We start from the raw sequence: 26,006 nt of genomic DNA, 5'->3' as shown, positions 1-26,006 counted from the left end.
AAACCACAAGCACCAAGTGATGAGCAAAAGCAGAGAGAGGAGTGATCACCTGCTCCTGGCTGTGTAATCCAGGCATGTGGTACAGGAGGGTTGGATTTAGAAAGGAAAATGAAATAAAGAAAAGCCACATTGGGTGTCTAAGCAAATAATTCTGAGATGTATGAATGGTGGCACCAAATGCCAGGCAAAAAACAAATAACACTAACAGCTCCATAAGTCCTGCTTAAACAAATGCAATAAATAATGGAGGGAGGCAAGTAATATATTCCAGAGGATGTTTTACAAAACCTGGCAAAACCAAACAACTTCTTGCAATCAAATTATGTATGCCTGGCATACAGTTCACTACAAATTCTAATCAGTTCTACCCTTCTAATAACATTATACAGAAAAATACATCATCATCCATCAACCAGATGGAGCATGATAGTTATACAAAACATATTGTATGCTTTTTATTTTCCACTACAGGAATGTGATAAAATTGTGCACTCTGGAATTAGAGATTATAAATAAATATTTTAGGCTCTGCAAATCTCTGTAAATATTTATTTACAAAATACGTGTTTAATCATCAAAAATACTACTTCATGCTCTGGGGAGGGAGAGAATTTTTACTGGCTCAGACACAGAACTGCTGTTTCCTCAACATAAAGACAGCAGAGTTTTCTTTTTCACCTCCTGAGCATTTCAGCCAAACTTTCTGACTGTACCTCTCATGCCAGTGTTGTTGGGAAAAGGCAGTGTATCCCATGGAGTATGTTTATTTTGCTGTGCTTCAGGAAGGTCCATATATCCATTCACCAGAAGCAGGAACATTTCAGCAATGCAAAGTTGCCAAGGTGCTTTATAGGAGCTGTGGTTATGTGCTGTATGTTCCCACTCTCCAGCCAGGCACTCACAACCTACACTGGTACCCTGCTTGTCCCTTCAGAGCATCACAAGGGACTTTGCAAAGATGAGGGCAGGTGCAAATCAAATACTTTCTCACATCCAAAGTGATAACCTTGAGGTTGGGGATGTCCCTTTACTATGAGGGAACAACATAAGACATTTTCAAGACCCAACAGTCAAAGAGCACCGTAAAGAGAAAGCAGCTGGGGAAGAGAAAGCTTCCATTGCAAAGTAGCTGCAATGCTGCTGCTTCTTGGTAGGCAGCCCAAAACATTGAGACAGAAGGAAACAGGATCACTCTATTGATGCTGCACAAGTCACAGGAGGAAGAGTGTGGAAGGCAGCCACTAAAACACCAGACTGAGAACTGGATCAGTGGAGACAGAGCTCCAGAGATGGCAGATGTGGGGGAGCATCTCAGCTGGCTTCCCAGGGAGCCAGACTCATGGATGTTATGTCTGAGGTTCAACCTGCCTCATGCAAGCCACTGTGAAGAGATGAGGTCTTCTGTAGACACACAGTAAGAATAGATCTGTCTGAAGGACAAGGCAGAATGTTTCAGTATCTGATTAAATGAGGGCTCATATGTCACTCAAGAGGGGATGTGAACAGAAGAGTTGGCTGGGGAAGACAGCAGGTGGCAGCTGATGGAAACAGTCTTCTCCAGGAACTCTAATTAGCTCTTGTTTTATTTTTTTTCTTTGCCCTCTAGGCCTGTCAAAGTTGGTCAAACTACTCTGGATAAATTGGTAGAGATACCTGAAAACTTACTCCTCCTATCTTCATCTGTGTGGGCCATTTCCCTTCCACAAAGCATGACATTTTTACCAATTCAGGTTGCTCTTCCACTCATGGGAGGAAAACAACAGAAGTACCCAGTTGGGATCTCAGCCTAACAGCTGGCAAGGTAATGGATCATGAGCAGCTCCACTGCCCTATGTATTTGCTTCCACAAGGCATGGGGTTCATACATACCATAAGGGTTTCAGGCAAAAATTCTGCAGTGGAATCTAACAGAATAGCAACTGCTGCCATGGCCTGACCCGACCTATGGTAAGAAGAGTTTTAAAAATGCCACCAGCTCATTGTGTTAGATTGAGCCCTTAATTCAGTTAGAATGACAGGGGAAAGGCAGTCTGACAAGGGAAAATAGAAAAAAGAGTCAATAAAAACCACATCGTTAGTGCTATTGTAACAAAGCTGACAAAGAACATTTGGTTCAATTTTCCCTTTGTTTTCCATTAGGAGGTCTTGCACAATCATCAAAATTGTCCTTTGATACTAGCTTCAACAATGCTGAAAACATTAAAGAATATTCATAATGATAAATGATGTAGCTGTTCTGATTTGCATGGAGCCTAATGCAATCCATAGTCACCAGCTATTCCTCTTGCAGGCTCTGCTAATTTGATTGAACACTTTAAAAAAAGAAGAGAGGAGAAAGCACTGTTTCATCATCCAAGTGAGAAACACTCTTTGGTTAGAGAAGGATGACCTTGCTGATGGAGTACCCAGCTGAGACCTGGGACAGCCACCCCTCCTGATGGTATGCAATGATGTGACAACATTTCCTTTGACTGACTTCCCCAGGAAAATACCTTGCTGTTGTCCTGTGTCATCACAGATTGTGTTGGAGACACAGAGGTAAGGCAAGGCATGCCCCCTGGCTGAACTTGGCCTTCACAGGCCTCCTTTTCCCACCAGGGCTCTGAGCCCTTCACTTCCCTTTGCTGCCCCCCCCCCGACCCCAGCCCCACTCACACTTTGTCTGTGCCATAGCTCCTGTAGTCCACAGCTGCTGACACGGCCACGATGAGAGCAGGCATGCCATAGCCAACCAGGTAGAAGTACTTCCTGCGGGAGTTTTCACTCTCAAAAACCTCCACCAGCATGATGTAGAGCTGCACCCCCTCCAGGAACATCCAGGTGAAAGCTGCCAGGAAGAAGAAGTGCAGGAGGGCAGCAAAGACAGCACAGGCAATCTGCATGAAAAGAGCAAAAGGAGGTGTAAAGGTGAGGGAATTCTTATCTTCCTTTCTCCAAAGAACACTTTTTTCACTTGGAAAATGTGTGGGAACTTTCTCAACAGACACATCTCCCCCTGTAAAACTTCTATCAGAAGACAGAAAGCCAGGTATGTAAACACCCTGGCTAACAAGCACATAAGTGTGTACAGAGCATGAGGGCATTTTTACAACCTGCTCATTAACCCCACACACACATTATTTCCAAACAGTGCACGTACAGCCTCTGACACCACAGCAGGCATCAGCATTTGCCTCCCAGTTAACAAGCAGAGGCCAAATCCAGTTCCAGAGGCAGTGCTGGCTCTGTCTCCATGCATGGTCAGCCACCCCATGCATGCCAGAGGAGGGAGCAGAAAATGCTCTGCCTCTTACCGGCTGGTCAGTGCGGTTGATGCCGATGAGGAAGAGGAGTTCTGCCACAAAGAGGCTGATGCACAAGTTCTTGTGAATCGTATTACGGTCACTCTGCAGCCCACGGAAGAAGCAGAAGGTGAAGATGCAGATCAGGAGACAGACCAGTGAGAGCAGGATGCCAACCCACGTGATGAAGTCCAGGAGCAGGTCATGGACTGCATCACTGTGCTGGAGACAAAACCAAAAATAATCATCAGTTGCATGACTTGTAAGCCACCCCAGACACACAGAAAGGTTGTTTGAGACCCTTTCCAATCACCAGGCTGTGCAGCAAGGAACCAGTAGCAAAAAGACTACATGAACATAGCCTTGAATCCTGTATCAAGCAAGCTGCAACCTGAAACACAGACTCTGAATCATCTGGCAAGCTCCAGGGGCCTTCAACAGAGTCAGACCCCAAAATACCTAGAAACAACCACACTGTTCTTGAAAGTAACAAGATGTCACAGATTGTCTTGTGTGGAGCTCCATTTCTGCAAACATAGCAAGGACACTCAGTATAAAGACACAAGCACAAAGAGCCAGTGAACACCATAATTCAAGTGTAAGAATTTTTCATGCTAACACCATTGTGGAGATCACAACCACATGTCCATTACTATTACTTACCAACAGTGAAAAGAGACTCTCTTTAAAAGTTCACACGGTCATATGAATGTAAAGGCTTTGGCTAAAAAGAGACTGCTTAGATGTCTTAAGTTTGTTGGGTTTTTTTAACAAGGAAAGAGAAAGAAAGTTTGATTATTTTATTATTGATTTATTTTAAAACTCTTGGGAAGTCAGGCTGATGTCTAGAATGCTACCCAGAAAAAACGTGACAGACCTTTTTTACATTAATTTGCTTTTACATTGTAACACAACTACAGCTTTAAGAGAGCCTGGAAAGCAAGTGATAAACCTGTGATGAACACTGTTTTACCCTGAAGCCATGGAAATATGGTCCTTGCAGTGGCAAAGTCAGGCAACCCAGTAACAAAGTTTTGTGACAAGCAGTGTAGGTGAGCATGGGCTCTGCTGATCAAACACTGCTATACTGCTCCCAGAATTATACTGCATGTTCTTCCCAGAAAAAGCTGGGGGACCCCAACACCAAGGACATCTTATGACCTTATTCCCTGCTCAGGCTGTACAGCTCACCTGTAACTCCACAAGTTTCCAGCAGATCTGATGGAAGTCGAGACATCATTACTTAGTAAAAGGTAAGTAAGAAATGAGAAATACATGGTGAGTCCTAAGATGGCCTCTCAGGGCTAAGTGGTGAGAGTCAATGAGCTGACTGGAAATAACTGGGGAGTGTACAAAAAGACCAGAGAGCTTTGTGGTCCACCAGCCTAAGCTGTAACTGGCATCCCCATTCCCCTCTGCCTCTAGCATTATGTAGGCTGGCAAATACAACAGTGTCACCAAAAAAAAAAAAAAAAAAAAAAAATTGAGGACAAACTGGAAACATTCTCCTCCCTGTGGGGTAAAGCCTCATGACAGATGAAGGAAAAAGGTGATTAATTTATCAAATTTCTTTGCCTTTTTGTCAGTGATAATGCCACATCAAGTGTCTGGCTTTTCCTGATATTCACACTGCTATGTCAGCAGCTGTGAGGAGCAACTCAACTCAAGCTCTTTGGGTTTATCAGTATGAGTGATAGGCACCAAATGATAATGAAAGATGAGAAGAGACTTTCCCCTCCATCTCTTCCAGGCTGGGAAGTTTTCTCCCTATGGAGGTGGAGAGATGAGGGCTCCTCTCTGCAAATGCTCTTGCATCTCTTCCTGAGCATTTCAAATACCTAAGGAACCAGGGGGGCTGCAAAAAACTTCTCACAGAGAGGCAAGAAATCATTCTGTGCTTACTGTAGATCATGACAGAAATGCCTATTGCAGCCAGCTCCTCCAGCAGCACCCAGAAAAATGAGAAGATGAAGCACACATCATTTTCCTGGCGGCTGTGCATTGCTTCATCTCAGTGTCATTCCAGCACATCCATCCCTCTAAAGTCAGCCTGAAAAAATGTTAATGCAAACCTTGCACGCTGCAAATCATTCTTTATTTTGTCCGAGGCTGCTGGGGAATGGCAGGAGAACATCTCCCTGACCAATCCTCACCCAACTAGATCACTCTTCCTGGCTGAGCTGGGCAAGGCAGCTGATGTGGGCAGAGGGAAGGAGGAGGAAATCAGGCAGAGCATGGCCAGATGCATCCATGCCATGCAGATGCTGCCAACTACACAGATTCACCCATCCCAGGACAAAGTTAGCCTGGCACATGGAAAGCTCTCTGAGGGATTCTTCCTCTAGATGAGATGAATTCCACAGGTCTCAGCTCCTGTACCTCTCACAAAACCATAACTCTGATGGCTTTAAGACACAATGCAGGAATTAGGGGTGGTTTTACTCCCTGAGAGGGCTCCTGGCACCCTGACACTTAGGTCCAGTCTTCCTCAGGGAAGGATAGCTTGTCCTGAAAGCTCCCCATGCAAGAAATGCAAACCAAGAAACACAGACTCCATTGCTGTACTATTATTATCACTCTTAGTGCTCTTCTTTTTAATATTAATTGTAATGATAATATTGATTTTGCATACATAGTGCCCATCTCTAGACTAAGAAACAACCAGAAAAACAACATCTCCATAATAGCAACCTACCCCCCCAAACTCAACATTAAGTCACAAAAGAATAAACAAAAAGGAATAATAACAATAAACTCAGAATAAGAGCAATTTAAAAGCACCTTGGGGAGAAAAATATATGAATTTGTAGCTTTTCTAGTAAAGTCCAAGAGAAGAAGCAGCGAGCTGGATTTCAAAGGATGAGTGTGGAGGTATGGGGCTCCATGCTGGGATGGCCAATTTCAGGTGACACAACAGTCTACAGATCAGGGAGGAGCTGGTAAGCAATGGCATCCTGCCCATGGCAGTGCCACCTGCCCCTACAGAAAGATGGAGAGGGACTTTTTGCAAGGGTGTGTAGTGATAGGACACAGGGTAAAAAAACTCAGCTGGAGGGCAAGAAAACTGCAGCTAATCAGCTGCTCTGTGCTCAGACTCCTGACACCTGTAAGCACTGAACCAAGGAGCTGCAAATTCAGGGGCTTGGCACAGGACTTTCTGAAGCCAGGCTCTGGATGACTTCAGGCTGGACATCCAGGAAGGGGCGACCTGAAAAGGCCCAGGTCAGCACTCTGAGGAATGCACAGGCAAGGAGCAGCAAGACATCCAGCATGGCAGAACCAGAAACAGGACAACACAAGCAGGGCTCAGTTTAAAGCAATGTGTGTCCACCTGAGCACGGGGAAGGCAAGGAACTCCCTGGAGTGGCTTACTGTCCACTTAGAGAAAAAGGCCAAGAACTGCTACCAGATACCACTCTGAACTGACCCTATAGGCACCTAACAGGTATATTTTACCTAAGATATAACCAAACTGCTGTTTAGCTCTCCTTAGTCTTCAGGTTAATAGAAGTCACAGATTTCTGTACCTAACAAACTCAAATACTGGTGTATTTTGGATTTTAAAATCTCACTGAAGACAAGTACATTTAGTAACTTTAATTAATTAAACCAGTTCTCTCTTAACAACCCTTTAGAATAAGTTATTTTTTGCAATGTGTACTGGATCTTCATTTTGGAGAAAAAAAGCCCCTACCCTTTGTACTCCTTTTGTGCCTTAGTGGTATAAAACAATTTGTCTTGCAAAATTCATTACATGGCAGTTTCAGCAATTTAATTCTGCAGTTAGGTTTTTTTTGCAATCCTGCACCCACTTCTGCTTTTACTCACTGCTGTTCAATCCCACAAGTGCTAATATATGGATAAGTCAGCACTGCAATAACTTCAGCTTGCTCTTTATATCCAAAATGGCTGTATTGCTTTAGGCAATGGACCACTGCATTCCATTTAGACTTCATATATTTTTATTCCTTTCTCTCCCTAGCTTGCCTTATGCTTCCATCCCCCAGATAATTAGCACAGTGTAACATCCTTGTGGTATAGGATAACATCTGCAGGCTTCTGATTGCTACAGATAAAACACCTCCCATTTTCCTTCCCTCTTCTCTCTTGCTCTATTTATTTATTTGCTTGTTCATTTATTTGTTTATTTTAGAAAGAAGAGTAGGCTCTGACATTTACTGCAGTGATAAGGAACGCTGACCCTGAGCTACCTTGGCTTTTTGCATTTTGGTGGTTTTCTTTAAAATGCATTTTCTCACCAGCTCTGAACTTGTTTACTGGATGCATAATTTTCCCATGGTACATTTAAGATGCATCTGCTATAATGAACAGGATGCAAAGTGCAAGCTTACATGAAAAACTGCTTGCGAATTTTGACTAATTCTGCAGCAATGACCTACACAAAATGGCTTGTTTAACCCTAGGCTTTGTTTATGGCATGGGAACCACCATGGTTTATAGCATTTAAGGGTCATGGCAAATACCCTACCAATTCAAACAAAAGGTAGATACTCAACATGGACAATATCTATGCTAAGCCTCTCTTACGATTGAGTGCAATCTCTATGAGACTGTAATAATTTTTCCATAACAAAGGCCAAATGAACTTCTAAGCTGATAAAAGCAGTTTCTGAAAATCTCTCTCATAATGGAGGGGTTCTCATTTTTCCTAGTAAGGGAATCAAAAGCTGCAGGTGTGTAAGGTGACCCCTTGACAGGAATGAGGCCCAGCTCAGAGGTCACTATGGTCCTGCTGTCACTGGGGCTCTGGTAGCAGCTGGAGGGGTATCTCTGAGTGCAGACACATGGCTCTTCCAGGCATGTTTGCAACCTCCTGTGTGCACAGCAGACTCTTGGCCTTGGTCACCCATATTCACCCCACTAAAATACATGGCTGAGTAAGAAACTCTGGGCCTAACTAACTTTAACAGGCAGAAAGCATCTTTAAATTAAAATCTCCTTCTCTTAACTGGGTACTGTCCTATTAAGACTGGAACTGATTTGAGCAACTCCTTGAAGCACACCAATAAATCCCTGCTGCTGTGGTCAGCCAATGTCATTACTGCTCCTTCAGACAAAGACTTATTGCTGGTTCACACCAGAGAGCCAGATGACCATCAATCACCTCCTGAGCAGAGCTACCTCCCAGCTCTGCCTTGCCACATACACTCCACTAATAATTAAATCCCAGCCTGTAACTCACACAGCAGCCACCAAGGTCTCCTCCGGAGAATGTGCTCTTTTGCCATGCTACCAAGGAGGGAGACCACTGATGACCAGAAGTGACACTTGTCAAACTGGTGCTGGCTTTCTGGCTAAGGGTCAGGATTCTGATGTCTGCTCCCCACGATGCCTGGTGCCTGGTCTCAGCAGGCAGGGTGCTGTGTACAGTCATTACATCACAGGTGCTCCCTGCAGATCCAAAAATCTGACAAACTCAAGTCAGTAGACTACAAATCTCAATTACAGGAGAAACTTGACTGCTGCAGAACTTACAGGTTACTAAGGGATCCTTGTTAGAGATCCTAAAGAATATTATTAAGGATCCTGAACAGTGGCTAGAACACTGCTGTAAGAGATCCTGCACAAGCACAAAACATCCTTTCCTCAAGGGTTGTTCCACCTTCAAGAAAGGTCTTTGAGGCAAGGAATGCATTTTTGTAGGAGACACAAGACAACAAACTGGCTCAAAACCATGCTTACGAGCTATGAATGAGAATCAGTGAATGAGAACAACAACCCACATTTATTTTTAAACCTCCACCTTTCCAAACCAGCAGGTATTCTGCTGCCCAAACTTAAAACTGAACTAGCTGCAGCAGCATAAGGAATGTCATACAAGCCACCTCCCAGATTTGCCAGATGCTAGGTGGCCAGGTCCAGCAGCAGATATGGGGCATGATGGTGCTACCATAAAGAGCAAAGTGACAAGCAGCTGGGAGGGCAGCTGTTTGAAAGGTACACACCTGCCTCTGCCTTCTGTGATGGTTTGGGCTGGAGGAGAGTTAATTTTCTTCAGAGTACTATGAATATGCTGTGCTTGGGATTGTGCTGAAAGCAGGGCTGGAAATGCAGAGATGTTTTCCTTGTGCTGAGCAGTGCTCTCACACAGCCAAGGCCTTTTCTGCTCCTCACCCCACCCCACCAGTGAGGGGGCTGGGGGTGCACAGTTAGTTAGGAGGGGACAGAGCTGGGACAAGTGGCCCCACCTGACCAAAGGGTTGTTACACACCCTATGGTGTCAAGCCATGACACCTTTAAACTGGAATGCTTGCTAAAGCAGACATGCCAGGAAGCTGTCCAGTTGCATCAGAGTCAATAAAGTGAAGACGATTTGGCTCTTACATCAGTGGTACTTTGGCTGCAGCCAAATGATAAAACCTGACCTGAAAGTGTTGGGGGCACTCATTAAGACCCAGAAACACCCACCAGCTAATAGCACACTGGCTTCACACTGGGGAAGCTTCCAGCTTTAGCTCTTCCCAGCCTGGTGGGAATGAGTATGGACAAGCTAGGGAAGAGGCTTGTTGAGGGCCAGCCTGTGTCTGCACCATGCAGTAAGAATCACCCTCAGTCACATCAGGGGGGTGGAAAGCTATCTGCACCTCCCAGGTGAAACCTCTCCCTTCAGAGACTCAGTTATATCTGTTAACTCCAGGAGGGTGACAATGAGCCAAACACACATTTCTTTTGAAATTTTAAGCAGTTGTAGGAAACTGGCTAATCCAGACTTGGAGTGCAGAATGGCATTAGCCTCTAAACATGTGCTCTGCACAGGCCATTTCCTCAGGTCTCACCCAGGATATTGCCACAACCATTTAATGGCACGTCTCCAGGACCCAGTGACTCCTGCAGAACACAAAGGATACCTCAACCCTGCAGCAGCTGCAGATCTGTTGTGGCAAATGTGCTGGCAGGCTCCCATTTCTTTTTTTGCTGAGCTGTGGTCATGAATAATGGTGCTTTAATGTATATTTTTACTGCCACTCTTCACATTGCTCTTCAGATTATCAAGGGAAACAAAAATACACAAAGGAGTGATGCTGGAAGACTATTTGAGAAAAAGTCTCTTAAAATCATAATGGCTTTTGTGGTTATGCAGCCATGGAAGTGGCTCTGAAGTGCTCTGCCTGCATGGAAGATGCCAGATCTGTATCTAGCTCAAAGCCATGGATTATGCTGCAATGCCAGGCACATGAAGTGGAGACACTGCAACACAGAATATCACTAAGCCAAGATCTTCTGGGCAGCAGGGCCTTCTCCTTTTCTGAATACAGCAGCTGAGACTTGGGTTCTCAACCAAAGACAGCCCCAGCAGCTCAGAAAATAGAGAACCACTTCAACCATTCTGCCATTCCTGAGTAAAATCCCAACAGTGCAGTTCAAGCCCCAAGCCACTGCTACCACGAGGAACATCTACTTTCAGGAAATAACTTCTTTAGCTCCATAGGGATAGTCATGTTGGAAGCCAGAATTGCACCATAGACCTAAATGCAGGCCAGGGAGCTTGCTGATCATGTCCTGGCCTCAGGCAGATGTGCAGCCTGGGCAGGGTGGTATAAGGAGTTTTATGTGTGCTCACTGTCACAGAGTGAGATGTGGAGAATGTATCTTTTTGCCCTAGTTGGAAGCTGGAAAATACTTTTGGCTCCATACATGCACCTCTCACAAATGTGTGGCAGTGTATCCACAGCTGCTGCAAGCAGGATCTGCATGCTTTTGGCCCCACCACCGAGGTGCTCACTACTCCCTGGTGGCACAGTGAGGACCCATGAGCAAGGACCCAGGCAGGAGATGTTCTGTACAGTACAAAAAGGATGTGGTAACAGCTAATTCTTCTCACTCATCACCCTCAGCTCAGAGTTTCCTGTGCCAGCAACTCCAGACAGCCTTTGCATGGCTGTGACTATCTCCTGTTTCACCATGCAGCAGAAGGAAGATTTACCCCAGATGATTTCTCCTGTTCCTGATGCACAACAATTTCCAGGGTGGGCTCCATTTGCAGTAACAAAACGGTGTTACATTCCCCACTTTCCCGGCCCAGTGCATTGGCACTCTGGGAATCTGCAACTCCTACCTTGACTTCCACGTGTGCCATCAGGACAGCAAAGTTGGTGAGGTGGTTGCAGGAGCAGGTGGTGTGGGTCTTGTTGGTTGTCAGGAGGCGACATCCCTGGGTGGACCAGTAGCCTGTCATGGTACGCTTGGTGTAGCTCCAGAACGAGCAGTTGGGATTGAAATTTTCTTCTGACTGCTGCAGGGAAGGAATGAATAAATGCAATAAAAATGATAGGGTTTCAGAGATTTCTAAATGCACTGCTTTTTTTTTTTTCCCAGAGGCATTTTGTAACTCTTACCCTTTAATTTTGGATAAACAATCAGCAGTGGTTTATACATCCAGTATTACTTGCAAACACCAGAGAAATTTAGATTGTTGCTCTCTGCTAATGTAAACTTAGTTCTTTGTTCTTGATTAATTTCAGCCATAGACTACATCCAGCTCTTCAAAACCAGATTGCTTCATTTGCATTGCAGACCAGAGAAATTAATTGCTTTAAGCAATCAACTTTCGCAATGACTGTGCTTGGCTAACAGGAGGACTAGCTGTCCTTCTTCACTGTAATTCCACTTTCCCCTAATATCCCCTGCCACCATGATAAAATAATATTATGGTCTATTTTAATATATTGGTAGTTTTTAATTACAGAATGACGTGTGTCAGCAACTGAGCAATGGGCATCAGCTCAAAGGAGACGCTTTACTTTTATTAATGCAACATAAAAAAGACATTCTCCATAAATAACACAAAGTGCAAAGGAATAAATGTATAATTCAAAATCTAATCAAGGACTGCTGGGGTCCTCGCAGCAGCCAACTTTTGCATCACTTTCTTTAGAAATTAAAAACAAAAAAGAAGCTTTGAACTCCCTCACCTTGATGTGCTTGACAGTAAACACCACAGGATCAGCCAGGTAAACCTTGTTACTGAACTCCTTGTTTATTGCTGCCGTGATGACAGGGGAGTTGACAATGACAGAATGATTAGTTGACATTGCTTCTGTTCCCAACTTCATGCTGGCATTCTCCGTGGAGAGATAGGTGCCCAGGTTGTTGTACAGCACAAAAGCCACCCTGATTTCACCTAGAAGAGCATTAAGAGGTTAGATATCCAGATCCGTGCATTGGTTTTTGTTTGGTTGGTTTTTAGATGACAAATGTCTTCTCTGAACCGACTTCAACACTGAGACAACATGAAAGGACCAAGATGTGGCACATCACAACTCACCTCCTGTCTATCTCAGTGAGCACCATGAGGTGCAACAAGCAGTCTATGGATAAGAAGGGCAGAACTGCCCCTCCCCAAACAAACTTTTATAAGCAAACAGATAGTCAGAAGACAGACTGAGAAGGTGGGCTTACTCTTGGCAGCAGTGGGTGTAAGTGGCTCCAGAGCAGAGAGGCAGGTGGACCACTTGCCAGCTGATGTAACACTTGATTCTCTAGGAAACACATTTCATTCTGGCCTACCACACAGATGCACTATAAAACTATAATCTAGTCTATTCATAAATGAAGACTACCTCAGAAATGTGTGGGAACAAATCTGGAAGAAGGAATCCAGGACATCTGAGCAAACTCCTATCACACATAAACTGCAGAAATGCCATTAAAAAAATCTTTCTTAACTTGCCAGATACCCAATTTTCCACGGAAGGGACACCAGTAGGGAGCCTGCAGAAAACTCAGGCTACCAGACAACTGTTTTTACCTGAAACCACTCAGTTTGCCTTCTGGTTTGCTCATTATTTCACAGGCTATAACAAGAACTGAATGTGATTAGTTTGCCTGTATTTTTCTTTTCCTCCTTTCTACAGGAATCACCCCAGCTAATCAGGAAGATGAAGCACTGAGGGTCCCTCCCAACCTTAATCCTTTATTTCTAGCTTGCTGGTGATGACCAGGAGGGTGCCAAGCTGGTATAAACTGATGGGGCTCTCCTGCTCTGACCAGAATGCCAGTGACACCATGCTCAGAAATGCAGAGTTCTTCCTTGCTGCCAACACAGTTTCTCTTTCCCTAAAAATCTGAGAAGCCTGCTGGTGGAGTAAAACTATTTGTGTTTTGCTTTACACTGCCTCTGAAAGAAATACTTCTCTTCAAATCCTATATACAAAGGTACCAAACCTCATCCAGGAAGGCAATGGCAAAACTTACTTTCTGAACCAACAGACCCAACTTTTGACTCAACAGTTGTCAGAAATGTTTGGCATTTCTAATGCATCTACTCTGGCTGAAATACTGCCCTGTCACTCCATGTCTTGCGTGCAGTGATCAAAGCCTGTACTACAGTGGTTTCCCTCTGCATAAAGCCTAAATTTTAAGGAACTCAGAAACAAGAGCATTGCAGGCCCATTAGTAGAAAGACTGGGAGTTTCTAGTTGGCCTATTGAAGGGCTTTAGAGATCAACAAATGTGTCTGTTTAAATTACTGGTCTGGAAATAAATAGCTTGGCAGCATGAACACCATTCACATAGAACATCATCTTTAATGTATGCTGTATCAGGAGTTTCATAAGCTTCAAAGAGAAAGACACTGAAGATTTAGCCTCATAACAGTTAATCAATCTTTTCTGCTCTGCTGGCTTGTTATTAATATTTGCTACAATTGTTTCTTCCCTTTCCCTTTTCAGATTTTTTTATAGTGTCCTACTGTGAAACAGTTTACTCAGACAAGCCTCTTACCCCATCTGAAACCTTCTATTGGAAAAAACAGCAGTTAAAAGCACTTCTCTGGCCCAGCCTTGTGCCCCCAACAGGATCTGATGCATTTTTACCAGCATGTAATACTTCTGAAGGCTGTGAATCACTTAGCCATGTAATACATTCCCAGTCAGTCAATTTATTTTGCAGTCAAGGACGTAAGTAACTGATGCTACTGTTAATTCCAGTATTAACACAGCAATTAATACTGTACTTACAACTGACTGAACAGAACACAACCCCTAAACCCTGACTCCTGAGGCCTGTGTGGCTGCAGGCTTTGGACTCACCGTTTCGACCGTTCTGTTTCAAGGTATTTGCTGACAGCTGAATGGCACTCCCATGGCCCACATTCTGGGGAAACTTCAGATCTTCCAGACTCCCATCTGTGCTTAGTCTTGCAACTTCCAGCTCTGTTTGCAGGAGAGATTGACACTAAGAAAAATCTCTACAGAAATAACCTTTGATAAGATACCTCAAAGCTATGTAATGTTCCAGACCATCTGAGAGCAGAGGAATCAACTTAAAATGTTTCATGCTAGACTCTGTTCAGGCTCTTACTTCTTTTTAAATCTCTGCCCTAAAGAAGTTTCAAATTTAATTAAAAAAAAAAAAAAAAAGCCCCAAATAAATTCTATTGTCTGCAGAAGACAACAGACAACAAGTTCTTGTAAACAAGGATCTCAGGATATTAAGGACAATGGTTAAAATGAAAATCTGAAAATGCCACTGGCGACTGGTACATTCTGTAAATGTTACCAGTGCTCAGATCTGTATTTGTAGAAATAGAGAGTGGTTCTCATTTTACATATGCACAGTGGGAGTGTTAGTGCTTTCCATCAGGCTTGTTTTTTTAATTAAATTCAACAATCAGCCAAATAAAGACACGAATTTGTATGAAATCAAACGCAATTGCATTAGGAGGAACAATCTCCCTGTGAAGTGGTTGTCTCAGTGCTCTCAAAGCCAGGAGTGATACAGGCAGGTTAGGTGCTCATTTTCAATGATGTTTCAAGGGTAGAGAGATGCCTTACTCCTCCTTAGGGTATTTTGAAAAGTTTTTTAAGTCTTTCAAAGGGCCAAGACATATCTAACAAACTGCTCTACAGTTGACCTGGGGGCCGAGACCCCAGCTAGGTTTCCCAGGTTTCTCTCTGCCTCCTGCTGCTCGAGGTGTTTCTGGGATCTGTTCCTTACGGATGTTGTCAGTGTTTTCCCGGACGATGTCTGTCTTCAGGAGGTTGTCAGCCAGCACAAAGGCACTGTCCTCCACAGTGTCAAGTAACTTTGTGGCTGCACGCTGCTGCTCGCTCGCGTTCAGGTCCCTCCAGGCATTCAGAGCCTGTGGCTGCAGGAGGTTGTTCACAGTCTCCACCATGGCCTGCAAGAGAGAAGGATGGAGTGACAATGGGCTCCAGGGACCCCTAAAGCACCATCAAGAGCTCTGACACATGCTCAGTCCCATCCTCCACACACCTCAGTTTACAGAGCACCTCATTTCTCCACCCATCAGGGTGGCCTGAAGTGGAGCTAGGCATCATTTACCCTATCAGATGGGACTAGGAGGAAATAGTGACTTAACTCTAAAAGGCTGGGAACAGTGCTTTTCTGCTTCCATGAGCAGTAGCTCTGGGCTTGGAGCAAGAAGTAAGTAGAGCCTACCCAACCCAAAGGGTTTGCTCAGCCTGAAGCGCCTACTCACTTACTAACCAGAGCTGACTCTACTACCTTCCAGCTGAAAATTCAAGGTACTCAGACAGTGCTTTGTTCTGCTGGTTAGTATCTAGTCACCAGGTAAGCCTGACCCACAAAGCAACTCTTTCACTGCCAGCTAATGCTGACTGCAGAAACCAACCTTCCTCTTGAGATAGAGCTGTCATTCTTAGTAATTTTCTGTATGTGGAGCACACAGGCATCAACCCCATCCTGCTGCTCTGCAGGCCAAGGACATTCCCATGGGACAGCAACATGTTGCAAGCCTAAATGATGTCTCACAGGCTCAATTTCATGGAAATGCTTCAGTATTTACTCCTGACAGTGTTTCTAACCCACCTGTATAACACAAGGTGTGAAAAGCTGCATGGCCCATTCCCCAGCAGGAGGAGGGTTACAAGGGCAACACATGGCACAGAGTGCAGGGTATCCCAACTCACACACCACTCACAATCAGGTACAAATGTGTGCAATAGGAGAAACCAGAACTTCATTCTATTGCTATGTCCAGGTAAGCTTAAAAAATGAGAAACTAAATTATGGCAAGGGTCAAGGAGAAAGAAGAACAGCTAGACCTGCCACTGCTGGTGCTTTTAATCCCACCAAAGACACTGGGACATTGTCATGTGCATCTCCATCCAAAACAGCCTTGAGGCTGGAAAGTTTCTCATATCCTCCCAGTTCCTATTGAAAGACCAAGCCAGAACCAGGCTTCTCTGACAGTACAAAGCTCCTGCTCTGCAGCCTACATCCACTCATGAGCAATTAACACATTTGTTACTGTGCCAAACCTCTCCAGTACCTTAAAGAGGTCTTCACCTCCCTGGCAGCTACTGCCCTGGTCCCTTGGTTAATAGACAATGCTCTTTCTGAGCCTCACAGCTTGGTTTCCCAAGGTATGGAGTAACTTATCCTTCAACCACTGAAGCATACCAAAAGGTCTGAAAACCTTGTCCTCTACTGCTCCTGCAAAAGTCTTTTTGCAGCCAAGCCTTTACAGTTCAGGACTGGAATGCCTTTCTCATTTGCTGTTAAGTGGAACTTAAACATAAAGAAATTTATTAAACTGATTTTCCTAAACAGTCTAAAGCCCATCATAACATATTTAATAAGTGCACATGAAAAGCTGGTTGGCTTTAATACTCAGGAAGATAAAAATCCTTAGCATTTAAGTGTGGCTTTAAAATCTGGAAGCCTGATCTCTGTAGCTCTTAATAAAATTCTCTGCTTTATCTTGGTAGCTTATCTCTTTACAGGAAGAAAGGAGGCAGTATTCTTTTACAGTGACCAAGAAGCTTGCCTATTTCTCTCTGCAGGTTCTACACAATATGGTATTTCCTTGAAAAGATCTTTTTTTTGCACCAAAAGCAGCAAATAAAGATTCTTCTCCCCTGCCAATGCTATCAGGCAGACTACACTTAGCCTTAGTTCCATTTAACTCAGCTACTAACAGTGTCCTTAAATCTCTGCTGAAACAACTTCCTGGCTATTTTTATGGATACCTGAATAGTGGAGGCTTTGCAGCAGATCTGGCTCCTGGCTATTTGTCAAAACATGGAACAGATCCTGCAAAGGTTTGTCCCCAGGAGAATTATTTCAGTTCATTTTAGATTTTTTTTAATGGTTTTGCATGTGTGCATGCGAAGCTTGAGAGGGAGGAGCATTTAGGACCACAAAAGGTGTGCTCTTCACCCAAAGGCCATGGTGCTGGTGAGCATCCATCCTCTTCTAGGGACTAACCTGAAACCAGCCACTTCCCATCACTTTGGATCTAGAGTCTGATGCAAAAGCTCCAGAAAAACTTCCAAGGACTTTGGGTCAGGTCCTTAGCACGCATCTGAACAAAGCTGGTGGACTGTCTTCCTTGGCATTACATCTGAGATTAATTTAGTCCTTAGGTTTTCCCAGAGGGTCACTCCCTTCACCTGTCTCAGTGCATTAATCAAGTGTTCCCCACGTTATATTTCTGAGTGCAGCACTTCATTATGGCTGAGTGCTGCAGGCTGAAGCCAAGGAGATGAGGTGCTAATGAAATGTTTGCATTTTGGACAGGAGCTGAGGTAGGTGTTTAAATGAAACAAAACAGCTGTTAAAGCAACAGTACTTTCTTGAGACAGCTGCCAACTGGGAAAAGTTGGGCAGGGGAGCAGAAACTGTGGAAAGGCAGGCACATGGGACAAGGATGAGGCTGTGCCTTTGTACTGAAGCTGAGCTCCTTGGTTTAAGTGGGTTTGGCACCTGCTCTGATGACTTTGTGGTCTGACTGAAGCTCCAGCACAGAAGGAGCATCAGGACCAAGCTCCAAGGAAAGCCTCCCAGGGATGGGTGGAAGGAGGGTTAGCCCTGACAGAGGACCTTTGAAATGAAGAAGGCACGAGATAGGTGTGCTGGGTGCTGATGGTGTGATAGGTCATTCCTGGTGATCCTGATAAAGTTGGGGACTTCCAGAGGGAGCCAGGGAAGTTCCAACCAAGTTCTATCCCGCTTCCAGAATTAAACATGCAGCCAAGATGGGAGCCCAGATGCTCTCTAGTTTCTCTCCCCACTGAAAACACAATGAACCATTATCCCAGTTTTGGTGCCCAAACTCACATGAGATCCATTCTACCCCTGAAGAGGCCAACACCAATTAAAGGATGCTGTATGTCCACCTCACTAAAGACCCTGTCCTTGGCTCTCAGCCTAAAGAACTTCCTCTGCTGTGGTTTTCTTCTCTTCCCCTACCCAATCCCCCTTCCAAATGCAGCTCAACAGGCTGAACAATTTCTGAAGCACCCATGTGAGCCTCATGTGAAGTAAAACCTGGGGCTTGGAGCCCAAACACAGCTGGACATCACCCACAGCATGACACCAAACCAGTGCTATGGTTGCTAGGAATAAATGCCCAGGGAGAATGTCAGAGGTAACTCCAATGACATCAAGAGAAGGCTTTCACAAGGCATTGTTTGCTTCTTTGTAGCCTAAGATCAAACACAGGAAGAAAGGCATGGCAGAAGGGACCCAAGAAGGAAGTCTTTCCCTCTGTCCTTTGATCCTAAGAAATGTGGGGAAGCTGGATGCTGTCTGTGGTGTCAGGGTACCTATGCATGCAAAGCCAAACCCTCCAAATGCAGACCTGTAAAGAGCAACCATTCTGGGCCAGAGAATGTCAGACTCAGCAGATCCTTCCCATCCCCAGCAGAGGCCACAATTGGGGATGGAGAGAAGAGCAAGAACATGCCAAGCACAGAAGACAATTCCCATGATGGGAATATCCCTTTCATTATGCAGTTATATAGCACCACAGATTTTACAGTTGATGAAAATAAATGTTAATGAATTGCAGAGGGAGATTTTCCCAAAAAGGGCATATGCTGATAATGTCCTGTTTTTTTCCTGAGGTTACAAAACAAAACCAAAATGTAAACCTTCCCTCTCAGGCACTTACAAATTGGTATTAAAAGATGTATTGTCAAAAGGCATCTAATTAGGAGTCTTACAGTAATTATACATTACTAAAAGGCCAACTGTACATATCCCATTGATTTCCTTTGTGACAGCTGCTTCATTCCATAACACTGAATTTTGCTTATTCATATGTTTTTATCTTCTCCCTGTCTAGAAGTGTCTGGTGAGAATATCTGGCTATATGACACACATTTTAAACCTAGGAGGGGAGCACATACCCAGTGATACCACATCCATTTATTTATCTTCCACAGTACCAACATCCAAGGCACAGCTCTTTTTAAACACAGAAAAATCTGTAATGTAGATTTTGTGTTCAATTTGGAGTCAACACTGGAAATCACTCAGAGACGTCAGACATTACTCTCCACCAACTTTGGGATGGTTCTTGAGGACAGCAACTCTAGCCACAGAAAGCTAGCTTAGAGCCTCTTGCTGAGCAGCTGATGGAAGGAAAAAAAATTCCCCAACAAACTAACAACTGGAGAAAACACTGCTTCATGGCAAGTGAATACCAGCAGGTTCTACTGCAATACTGGAGAATACAAACTGCAGTCCTGGCTGAAACCTTTGGCTGAGTAATTTTCAAGCATGCATTTTGTCCTTCCTTACAAAGGACCACCTCAGGACTGAACACACTGTAGAGATTATTTTGTATGAACCTACATCAAGATCTTACCTTCTACAGCTGTGGAGGAATAAGGACAATGGCACAGGGGATCAAAGCACCATTTCTGAGATGATATCTCTAATTAAAACATCTTCATTTTTTAACCTACCAAGCCCTACCTCATTCTGCTAACGCTTGTCTTCCTTGATCTCATAGGAACAGTTCATGCAATGCACTCCCAAAAATGAGGACAGAAGCAGCTATAGCAACAAGGCTGTGCTTTCCATCAGCAGACTGAACCCACGGCTGGTGCATGAAGCCAGCAGCAGTGCTTCTACACCTGCCCTTGTACCAAAGACATCTGCTGGCACAGACTCCTCCAAAAAGGTTTGCTCACCTTCTGAGAACAGCAGCTCTAAGAGTGCAGAATGCCATCACACAGACACAGCCTCAGGTTGTGCTTACAGTCTGAGGTTCTGGTCCTGCCTGAGGTCCTACCTGCTACTTTGCTCAAGAAGAGCTGGTTTTGCTCTGTATTCACATGAAACACACAGCTCTGGCAGAAAACCCTTCTTCAAGCTATCACTATAATCCAAACTAATTGAGTCAGAGGCAGAATCAATGCCACTGACAGCAAGTTCTGCTGGAAGTTGTGCACTTGTTGCCTTAGGCCAGAAAAAGCACCAGTGCAAGAGAAACTCCCATTAAGTCTGAGTGTCCTTGGTACAGCCAGAACAGGCTCTTTGGTGAAAAGGACCAGCATGAAAGCATGGATCTGGCCATGCAAGGAGTCACTTCTGACCAGGTTACTGCACTGGGACCAGCTCAGAAAATCACACGTCCTTTTAGAGTGACAGCTGAACAGCAACCTCATCCCACTCACATAGGGGTCACCTAATCTTAGGGACTTCAAAACAGATGCACATGCCATTTCTTTAGCTTCCAAAGCAAGGCAAATGTAATTTTGGCTATTTGATGGCATTAAATCCTGCTCCCTAGCTGAGAAGTGCCTTCACATCTGTCTGATGAGGCTCTTCACCTTTGGATGTTTTTTTATCTTGTCATTTGTTCTTTTAATTCCAAATTAAAGATTGTCTTCAGGGAAGACAATTCAGTTCTTCTTAAAAGGAAACCCAGACACTGTCTAAGGCTCTTTGCAAAGCAATAAATTCATCAAAAAAGCATATTCAATGAATTGGACAAGCACAGCTCTGGATTTAAACTAGCTGAACCACAATGAATACTTCAATATAAATAAATCATTAGAACATCTGCTGTTAATCCTTTAAAGCTAAGCCAGAAGCCCTAACCTACATCTAGTACAAGAGTGGTGATTGGCAATGGGTGGTACCAGTTGTGGTGAGCAGTGTTAAATAAAACTCATGGATGGCAAAGACAAGAGATCTTGCCCCAACTTGCAGAGGGATTTCTAAAATTGCTCCACAGGCTGAGAGCAGAGGCTCCCCAGAAAGCAGAGGTAACCTTCTCTCTGCAACTTCACAGCTTTTGTTTATACTGTGGCTACAGGAGCTGCACTGAGTCAGAAATGGCCTGAATTTCAGCTGCACTTAGAACCCACTGCAGTGAGAGGAATGGAACTGACCTTCATTAAAATCAGGTCACCTCCAAAATGCTTAACTCTGGCATTAATGGTCTTGCACTGGGAATGCAAAGGTGCCAATCCTGGCCTTCCACTACCAATGAGCTCCTAACAGAAGTACACAAACCCCAGGAAGACATGAGAAACAAAACGAGGTTAAAAATTACAGGTTATGGTTTTTGGTCTGGTTATTATTTGAAGAATACTATTTTAAGGCCAGAGGCATCTTGAGGACTGAAATAACAGGAACTGATTGGGAAGAAGGAAATAACGTGATCTATTTCACTTAATGGGATCTTCCCTGCAGAATAAGCCTGGAACTGCCTTTATGAATCATCTGGATTTGCTGCCCTACTGTTCAGGATTTGAGACTATAGCTAGAGTCATTACACTGGGGATGGGAGCAAAGCTGCAGCAAGAGAAGAAAATGGTTTGTAAAAAAAAGAAATGCCTCTTCGACAGCATTTCCATAGCTTTCCAGGAACTCCTGGGGAGTCCCTGAGATTTATCCTTTCCTTCAGTGTTCCAAATCCAAGAGACATCTCTCACTGACCTCCACGGTAACTTTTACCACTGCCACCAGATTCCAGGACTGACTCAGCTTGAAGCAGGGATTAAGAACACAGCAACACAAAACCACTGGTTTATTTTTTTTTCTCCACTTTGCTGTTCCAGGAGAGCACACAACCACAGGCATAGCTCAGCTGTGGGCAGGGGAATACGTGGTCATCTTCCTTTTTAATATTTATGTGAAGGATTTCAAATTCTGGTGACAAACCCAAGGCTGCTACTTTGATCCTCCTCTCCCCTAACAACAGGATCACCACGGCAGAAACCTGCAGGGTAGGGATTTCTAGTTTCACTCTTGCTGACACAAATCAAGTGCAGATTTCTCAAGCTGTGAAGTATATTAAGTTCACAGTGTTCTAACAAAGGGCTACCAAACTGCAGCACCCCACTGCGAGTCACACTTCTTTCAGATGTCCTTTTAATTATATTAAATGAAAGTTTGGGGCACTTTGATGCTGATGGGCAAACATCTCGATCTCTTGAAAAAGCTGCTAAAAGTGCTCCCTGTAGCTATAAGTTAATATCCAGCATTGCATGCACACTGCTAACTAATTCATTTCAGCCACTTTAACAACGACACCACGCCTGACAGGCCGAGAAGAATTGCATCAGGAGTCGAGCAACGCGCGGATCGTTAGAGAGCTCTGAAAGTTGCTGGATGCACACTGCAGAGCTCTTTGTCATACAGCCAATTAAGTAACCAAACAAGGAGCTTGAAAATCCACATTAATTTGCCCCTTTCTTTATAAATGGAGGTTAGAGGCTTTCTTGTCACAGGCACCAGAACACAAGTAAATGCAGCGTAATTGAATTTACGCTCCCTCTCAGAGCTACAAGTTGCTTTCCTTCAGTCTTCATGGAAGTTGAGACCAGCTGTGCAAGCAAGAGAGAAGTGGGACCAACAGAATTAATCCACTTTAAATAGTGCTGGCAGAGTCCCAGATGCACCTTTTATCTACTGAGAGATGCTCGGTTAGCAAGGAAAAGTCTCTTCTATTCAGCTCTAAACTGAATGCCTTGAATCTTCTGAGGAAAGCTTTTTATTTTTTTGCATAGAACAGCAATCCAAACAGCCCTTCATGCGTGTGTAAAGCATTCAGAAAACTTCCAGGAGAATCTGAAGGACAACTCTGACTGCTATTGTGTGCTACCTGAAACCTGCCAGCAGCTCAGTGCCTGCTTCCTCAGTAGTTCTGGTGACATCTGCCCCCAGAAGCTCCTCTGATCTTCACAGAGCAGGAGGCACCTCCATAATCTCTGCCACTTGCTGTGCAGACAAGCCCAGAATTACCCAACAGGGGAGCCCAGAGGCTGGCAGAGAAAGGGGGGCTGGAGAAAGAGAAAGTACACACGACTTGCTGAAGGGCATGGAAGAAATCTGTGACACCAAACCAAGTCTCACAACCCCTAAAAGACCAATGTTTTGTGTTTTCTTCAACTCCAGTGCATCAGCTTAAGGAGAAATGCCTTTGAAATTTAATAAATATACATTCTGGAGAAACTCCAGACAACTCCTACCCACCACCATCACACACCAGTCACCAAATGAAGCTATGCTCATCAAACACGTCACCCGTGGTGACTCACTCTCCCACTTGATGACTTTTCCATCCCTTTCCCAAAAAAGAGTGTAAGAACGGTGCACTGCAGAAAGGTGAGCACGAGAAGATGAGGCCTCTGCTCTCTGAACAGCCACACATCAGGTCCAACCTCACCTTAGCTAATGGAGCACCTTTCCAAGGCCACTCACCCCATCCCCCTCTGCCAGCTCAGCCCAGGCTGACACCAGGCATCCTGCATTAAAGCCCTGGGAGCTTTCTGAAGGATCACTCTGACTGAACAATGTCCCAGAAATTGTCCAGTCATTATAATAATAGGTATTAGTCACCCTACCTGTTGGGTTAGTTCTTGTTGGGAATTCTGAGGCAAAACAAATCATTTACCACACCTGCAACTAAAAAAGGAGCAGCATTGGTAACCTCAATCTCCAGTAAGTAAAATCCCAGAGCTTTTAACTCAACAAATATTGTGACACCGCACAAATTACACCAATACTTGTTTTAATTATAGTTACCCAGAGAGCTGAGATGATAATCTCATACAGCATTTCCAATCTCTTATTTGAATAACTCCATTTAGAAATTAAATTTTACATATTAATTGATATTCCTGTATTTGGGCTCAAAAGGTTTTCACCCCCCAGTCGCTACAGGGGCTCTGTTGTGACTACTTAAAATCCATCAATTCCAAAAACCCCAATAAAACTTATGTTAGCAGTTATTACCTTCTCAAATCACCCTTCTCCACAAAATCCACCTTTCCTCAATTGCACTTTTGATACTCACAACTGCTGGCCACCTCTCACACAAGCTCTGTGCCACACTTTCCTCTGCCTGGGGAGCACAAGACTGAGGGCAGACTTCCAGCCCTGTAAACTGAATTCAACCATGGATGTTCTTCACAACCAGAGCACCAGCACAACCAAATCCTGTCAGTCAGGTTGAAAGCACTCTTTCTCTGCCTTCAGTGCCATAGTTTCCATGTGACTTTCCCTCTTGCACTGATTTAAAAAAATGCAGGATTCACTGTTTCAGATTTGTTGAAAAATCTCCTCTAGATTGATTGCCTTAGCCCAGAGATTTCCCTGCTAGTAAAAGTTAAGTGGCTTGTCACAGCAATATCTGTGGTCATACTTAGTTGCTATTACAGACAAACTGTCCCCTCCCACAAGAATTTGTGATGACTTCAGATACATAATTTTCCAAACAGAAAAATACTGCATGAAAACACGTCCAGATATATTAACTTTACCTGCATGTAATACAATGCAGAGCTGGAAAGGCTCAATTAAGTCAGCTAATTCATTCTTACAGCCCTCCATTACACAGCTCTCCTCTTCAATAGATATACTAGCTTTGTACATATTTATATTAAACAGCTCAAGCAATGAGGTTTCATCAGTTTTTGTCTACTAGAGATGTAGATTCATTTTTGAAGAAGACAAGTAGAATCCAAAGGAAACTGAAGAAGTCCTTTAAATTAAAGGACAGCTGAAGCTTGTACAGAATATTCAGACTTTATTCTACCAACGTCAAGCTTTTTGTGAAGTATATTGAACTCACTATTCACAACTCTTTGAAAGAAGATAAAAAGTCCAGGAGCAGGCACCAGCTCTGTAATGTCTGGCCATGGAGGGAAAGACAACTATGCCCACTCCATTTCCAGCAGTGGCACCAGCAGACAAAACAGCTAGTCTGGGAGCCAGTGGTGCACTGAAAACCTCTCTGAGTTCTTTCAAATGTTGGTTACTTTCTCTGGTGTCTTAAGAGAAGTCAGTCCAAAGGAGGGATGTGTAACTCCATAACTCATCTTTATCTAATAATGCACATGGAAGGGAAAAGGTTCCTTTCTCTCACGACAATATCCAAAGGGAGGACAGGCAGCCTGCCAGCACAGAGAGGTACTGTTTTATTTTTCATGTCCCAGGAATCTAAACCACCTAATTCCACAAGATAATGAGACACACACTGACAAATAAAGTCAATACCAACTGCAGAAGTCGAACTTTTCAGGAAAATTCAGGCACAGAGAGCCCCCTCCAGACACACAGGGTTCATTTTTATACCTCTTTGTGCTATACACACACATATAAGTAATGATCATTCATTCATAAATACACCAATGTTCATAAGCACAAGACAGAATTAGGAAGGAAAATGTTCACATTTTTAAAGCATTTTAAAAGCATTAACTCACCTGTGATACACAAACAGGTTTATATAAAAGCCACAGGAGCAAATGCTATAAGGCAAGGTACAGGATAAATAACATAACCTGAAGCCCCACTCTTGAAAAGCCTACAAGCAGGTCTTTGCAAAATGCTGTGGCTTCACTTTGTTCATGTAGAACACAGTGTAAGCCTACAAAAGTCAGGCCACAGCTGGGTGAACTTTAAGAAATGTTATGTTCCTATATTTATGTTGCTATGTTCCTATATTATGTTCCTATATTCAGTTTGCAGTAC

General features: G+C 43.9%; 1 protein-coding gene across 6 annotated transcripts in view; it reads right to left on the bottom strand.

The window, feature by feature from the left end:
* Window positions 1-26,006, bottom strand: part of ADGRL3 (adhesion G protein-coupled receptor L3) — a 401,888-nt gene that overhangs the window by 46,474 nt on the left and 329,408 nt on the right. For 5 of the 6 annotated variants that reach the window (XM_030449717.1, XM_030449722.1, XM_030449719.1 and 2 more), the window contains 6 exons: window positions 15,240-15,423; window positions 14,333-14,455; window positions 12,215-12,423; window positions 11,359-11,535; window positions 3,294-3,503; window positions 2,656-2,876 (listed from right to left, as the gene is read on the bottom strand). In XM_030449717.1, the coding sequence (XP_030305577.1) occupies window positions 2,656-2,876; window positions 3,294-3,503; window positions 11,359-11,535; window positions 12,215-12,423; window positions 14,333-14,455; window positions 15,240-15,423 (1,124 nt within the window). The remainder of the gene's footprint in view (window positions 1-2,655; window positions 2,877-3,293; window positions 3,504-11,358; window positions 11,536-12,214; window positions 12,424-14,332; window positions 14,456-15,239; window positions 15,424-26,006) is intronic. The other variant, XM_030449718.1, reaches the window with a different exon arrangement.

Source organism: Calypte anna, chromosome 4A (assembly GCF_003957555.1).
Source record: "Calypte anna isolate BGI_N300 chromosome 4A, bCalAnn1_v1.p, whole genome shotgun sequence".
NCBI classification, from domain to species: Eukaryota; Metazoa; Chordata; class Aves; order Apodiformes; family Trochilidae; genus Calypte; species Calypte anna.
Note: the sequence above shows the minus strand (reverse complement) of the source record. Positions and strands in the feature narration are given on the sequence as shown.